Below are 5,647 nucleotides of genomic sequence, written 5' to 3'. Positions count from 1 at the left end.
CCTTTTTTTTTTTTTTTTGTATTCTTGCCACCTCTTCTTAATATCTTCGGCTTCTCAGGTCCATACCATTTCTGTCCTTTATTGAGCCCATCTTTGCATGAAATGTTTCCTTGGTATCTCTAATTTTCCTGAAGAGATCTCTAGTCTTTCCCATTCTACTGTTTTCCTCTATTTCTTTGCATTGACTGCTGAGAAAGGCTTTCTTATCTCTCCTTGCTATTCTTTGGAACTCTGCATTCAGATACCTATATCTTTCCTTTTCTCCTTTGTTTTTCGCTTCTCTTCTTTTCACAGCTATTTTTAAGGCCTCCCCAGAAAGCCATTTTGCTTTTTTGCATTTCTTTTTCTTGGGGATGGTCTTGATCCCTGTCTCCTGTACAATGTCATGAACCTCTGTCCATAGTTCATCAGGCACTCTGTCTATGAGATCTAGTCCCTTAAATCTATTTCTCACTTCCACTGTATAATCATAAGGGATTTGATTTAGGTCATACCTGGATGGTTTAGTGGTTTTCCCCAGTTTCTTCCATTTAAGTCTGAATTTGGCAATAAGGAGTTCATGATCTGAGCCACAGTCAGCTCCGGGTCTTGTTTTTGCTGACTGTATAGAGCTTCTCCATCTTTGGCTGCAAAGAATATAATCAATCTGATTTCGGTGCTGGTCATATGGTGATGTCCATGTGTAAAGTCTTCTCTTGTGTTGTTGGAAGAGGGTGTTTGCTATGACCAGTGCTTTCTGTTGGCAAAACTCTATTAGCCTTTGCTCTGCTTTCATTCTGTACTCCAAGGCCAAAAATCTGTTACTTCAGGTGTTTCCTGACTTCCTACTTTAGCATTCCAGTCCCATATCATGAAAAGGACATCTGTTTGGGGTGTTTGTTCTAAAGGTCTTTTAGTTCTTCATAAACAAGAACAACATTTAGCTATTTAGCATTTTTTCATTTCAAAACAGAAAACAAGATGTCAGTTATCCTTTAAGCTGGAAAAAGATTTCTACATTCTCACCTCTTTAAGGACTTTGGCACTCAGAAATTAAAGCTTTAGTAGGCCTGGTGACCCATCTTACAACATATACATTGGCAGGCAGAACTTATGAAAGACTGGGAAAGAGAATGAGATCTTCCTGCTTGGTGCTATAAATGTTTCAAATCTGTTTTCCCTGAGAGGGTAGAAGGGATCTCTGCTTAATATAAATTTAGGCACATGGTATTTATTTGACATATATTTGTGAAATGAACCAATGAACTACATATGGATTCATAATTTTCCCTAATGTTCTCATGAATAAGAAGAATGTCTTTTCTGAATTATTATATAACACTGTCAAGCAATTAAAATGTGGTTTCATAAAAAACTATCAGTGAATGACAGAAGCTCTTAGAAAAAAGGAGATATTATCTGCAGAACTCTGGAGAAACATGCTGAAATTTTTAGCCTGGATCTCTGACTTCAGAATTTTCAAAGGGTCTAAAGTGAAAGTGGGAAGGGACAAGGCAAATTATTCCAGGGCTGCAGGTGGCCAACAAATGCAACCATAATACGTGGTTAGTTTCATATCCCAGGACAATATAATTGCATTCAGGGGAAAAGAGACTGAGAGCACAGTAGATATGCATTTCTCAGGGGACGTGGTTTCAGAGGATGGGCACACATAACTGTCTAGAATGCACGTATTAATGAAACCCCATCCTTCACTCCTAGAGGAGCTGCTCAAGTGACTGATGCTGATTTCTTTGCATATAGTCCTTAGCCTTCAGTCTGAGAAGAAACACATACAGTGAGTTTTTACCATCTGAAACTGGAGAAAGTAAAGAAGCAAAATTAGGATGAAAGTAAGAAAGATCAGAATTTATTTCTAAATTCAAGGGTCATGTTGAGATGTGATGGGGTTGACCAGCACAGCAGCACTTCCCTGGAGTAAGCATTTGGTATTTGTTGTGTATTTCTTCTACCACGTTCCTCCTTATCCTCTTTCGCTCCTCACTGTAAAAGTGTGTAGGCTGCGGTGCCCTTGAGCTCCAGTTATGCAAAAGTCACCGAGCACACACCAGTTTAAAACTACAGTGCTTTAAGACTATTTTGGCAGTTTCTCATAAGCTCTAAAAGGCATTCATTGTAATCTAAAACCAAGGAAACCTTGTTTACACAGACAATCTAAAAGGAATATGTGCTCTACCCACATTTGGCTGTCTATCTGGTGACCGTAAAATAGTTCTAATGTCAATAAAGTCACTTAATTATCAATTTGTAGTTATCAGTCTTATACATCTCCTATGGAAACAGAACTTTTGTCACTTGAGAGGATTTAACTGTTTTTGTGTGTCTGACCTAGTTTTCAACATTTAAAGGATTTTATGTAAGGAATATGGCCTTAGAAAAATTAGCTTAAAAAAAAAAGACATTTAAAGAGCCATACTGATTAATAAAATACATTTTATACTTATAAACAAAATAATAATTACTACTTACTTACTAAGGCCTTACTGTGAGAAGGCCTTGTATGAAACACCACACATGCATCTTTTTTTAAAAAAATTCTTAAGCCAAGTCTCAGAGGAAGTATTGTAAAGTTTTCAATTTACTTGAGCATTATGTTTGTATCACTTAGACTAAGCTATAATCTGGATCTCTCAAGTGTTCTAATCAAGAATGCTAGTCTGGGGTGCTCTGCTAACATGATAATGAATGCACAGGCCGAGTATCCAGTTGGTTTTTTAACAAGGGAGCTCTTTCTCCACAGGTGGCTACTATAAATAGGGTTTCTATTAGGCATATCTCAATCAAAGACCAATGCTTTGATAATTAACATACTTGACATCAGAAGTAGGTTTTTATTGATGAAAACAGTGGTCATTTATTAAGTATGCCTAATCCTAAAAATCAGTCTATGTTGAGGGAATTAGAAATACTTAAAATAAGAAGATTGGCAGATGCATTTCTTTACACTAACAATGAAATATCAAAACAGGGAATATAATCCAACAATCCCTTTTAAAATTGCATCCAAAAAATAAAAAAAACCCAACAACAAAAAACTTAAGAATAATCCTCATCAAGCAGGTGAGAGACTTATATACTGAGAATTATACAACATTCATAAAGGAAACTGAAGATGATTCAAAGAAGTGAAAAGATATCCCATGCTCTTGTACTGGAAGAATATTGTTAAAATGGCATGCTACCCAAAACAATCTACAGATTTAATGCAGTCCGTATCAAATTACCCAGGACATTTTTCACAGAACTAGAACAAATAATTTTAAAACTTATAGAGAACTATAAAAGACCCATAATTGCCAAAGCAATCTGAGTCCATGATCTTAGTTTGTTTTTAATGTTGAGTTTCAAGCCAGCTTTTTCACTCTCCTCTTTCACCTGCATCAAGAGGCTCTTTAGTTCCTCTTTGTTTTCTGCCATTAGAGTGGTATCATCTACATATCTGAGATTGCTGATATTTCTCCTGACGGTCTTGATTCCAGCTTGTGCTTCATCCAGCCCAGCATTTTGCATGATGTACTCTGCATAGAAGTTAAATAAGCAGGGTGACAATACACAGGCTTGTCCTACTACTTTCTAATTTTGAACCAGTCAGTTGTTTCATGTCCAGTTCTGTTGCTTCTTGACCCACATACATGTTTCTCAGGAGACAGGTAAGTTGGTCTAATAGTCCCATCCATTTCTTTTAAGAATTTTCCAGTTTGTTGTGATCCACATAGTCAAAGGCCTGAGTATAGTCAATGAAGTAGAAGTTTTTCGGGAACTCCCTTGCTTTCTCCATAATCCAACAAATATTGGCAATTTGATCTCTAGTTTCTCTGCCTTTTTTAAGCCCAGCTTGAACACCTGGAAGTTTTTGGTTCACGTACTGAAGTCTAGCTTGAAGGGTTTTGAGCATAACCGTGCTACTATGTAAAGTGAGCACAACTGTAGTTTGAACATTCTTTGGCATTGCCTCTCTTTGGGATGGAATGAAAACTGATCATTTCCAGTCCTGTGGCCACTGCTGAGTTTTCCAAATTTGCTGACAGCACTTTAATAGCATCATCCTTTAGGGTTTTAAACAGCTCAGCTGGAATTCTGTCATTTCCACTAGCTTTGTTCATATTAATACAGTGTTTCCTAAGGCTCACTTGATTTCATACTCCAGGATGTCTGGCTCTAGTGAGTGACCATACCGTCGTGGTTATCCAGGTCATTAAGACTTTTTGTATAGTTCTTCTGGGTATTCTTGCCACCTCTTCTTAATCTCTTCTGCTTCTGTTAGGTCCTTACCATTTCTGTCCTTTATCATGCCCATCCTTACATGAAATGTTCCCTTGGTATCTCCAGTTTTCTTGAAGAGATCTCTAGTCTATATCTATACAAAAAGAATTGAATTTGGCCTGTGTGGCCTTAAATGGGATCAGATTCTAGGACGTTATCATTAAAGCATTTTTTCATTAAGACCTTAAAACTTAAGATCCCAGTAGACACCATAATGATCATGGATATTTGGGTAATTTAAAAAATGTCTCTGACCCAGTCAATTTTCTTTAAGAATTTGCTCTAAGGATGTGGACCAAAGACCAATTTACAATGATGTTCCTCACAAAGCTGTATATAATTAGAACAACCTAAATGCCTCACATTGAGGAATTAAATAAATTACAGTACCTATGTACACATGCACACATACGTCTACGTTAAGTAATGGAAAGATGAGACAAGAAAAAGGATATAGGCAGAAGAGGCCTTTTCATAATTTATCAACATATGAATACCAAATATTTGATTCTTCTTTCTTTAAAAAAAATTACTAGAGTCTTAAGTCTTAGCATGATGGTGGAACAAGGTGACCTTGCTGATGGTGGCAGAATATCAAATACACTTATTAATGAACAGGACATTTCCTTGTCTTCCCGGGCAGATCACTGACAGCTGTCTTACTTTTCCTGTCATTCAGATTTAGTTTTGAATTTTATTGTGTCTTTTATACAATAAATGTGTACAAGTATATACAATATTAGTGTGTATAAGTATACTAGGAAACTTCTAAAACACAATTAAACAGAGGATAAATTAATAGTTTCTATACACAATCTCTGTGGAGGGAGGTACCTGACCCATACTTATTTCAAAGTCACTTGTTTCTTCTCAAAACACACATGCATTATCCACCCCACCTACATAAGCAACTCCAAGACACCCACTGTAGTATGTAACCAAATATATAACCAAAGGTATACTACATATAGAATGCTAAATTGGGCAACTTACCACAATCTGTCATTTCAAAATCACCGTTCAGGTTTTTACTGTATGCCACAACTTCTCTTGGAATACTTTTCAATAGTACACTTCTATAGACCTATAGGTCATAAGGGAAATAAAGGACTGTTGAGTCACAAACAGGCACAGGTTAAGCAAAACCAAAATAAGAAGAGCAAGATATCAAGCCAATTAAAAAGTATTTGTCTGTAAGGGTGATAATTAAGGGCAAGATGTTATTCAGTTCAGTTCAGTCGCTCAGTTGTGTCCTACTCTTTGCGACCCCATGAATTGCAGCACGCCAGGCCTCCCTGTCCATCACCAACTCCCAGAGTTCACTCAAACTCACGTCCATCGAGTCAGTGATGCCATCCAGCCATCTCATCCTCTGTCGTCCCCT

At 37.0% G+C, this 5,647-nt stretch overlaps 1 protein-coding gene across 3 annotated transcripts in view; it reads right to left on the bottom strand.

Moving 5' to 3' along the window:
* RBL1 (retinoblastoma-like 1) overlaps positions 1 to 5,647 on the bottom strand; it is a 61,158-nt gene that overhangs the window by 10,719 nt on the left and 44,792 nt on the right. For all 3 annotated transcript variants that reach the window (XM_010829195.1, XM_010829194.1, XM_010829196.1), the window contains one exon: positions 5,257 to 5,347. In XM_010829195.1, coding sequence (XP_010827497.1) covers positions 5,257 to 5,347 — 91 coding nt within the window. The remainder of the gene's footprint in view (positions 1 to 5,256; positions 5,348 to 5,647) is intronic.

The sequence above is a fragment of the Bison bison genome, unplaced genomic scaffold (assembly GCF_000754665.1).
Source record: "Bison bison bison isolate TAMUID 2011002044 unplaced genomic scaffold, Bison_UMD1.0 scf7180017864500, whole genome shotgun sequence".
NCBI classification, from domain to species: Eukaryota; Metazoa; Chordata; class Mammalia; order Artiodactyla; family Bovidae; genus Bison; species Bison bison.
Note: the sequence above shows the minus strand (reverse complement) of the source record. Positions and strands in the feature narration are given on the sequence as shown.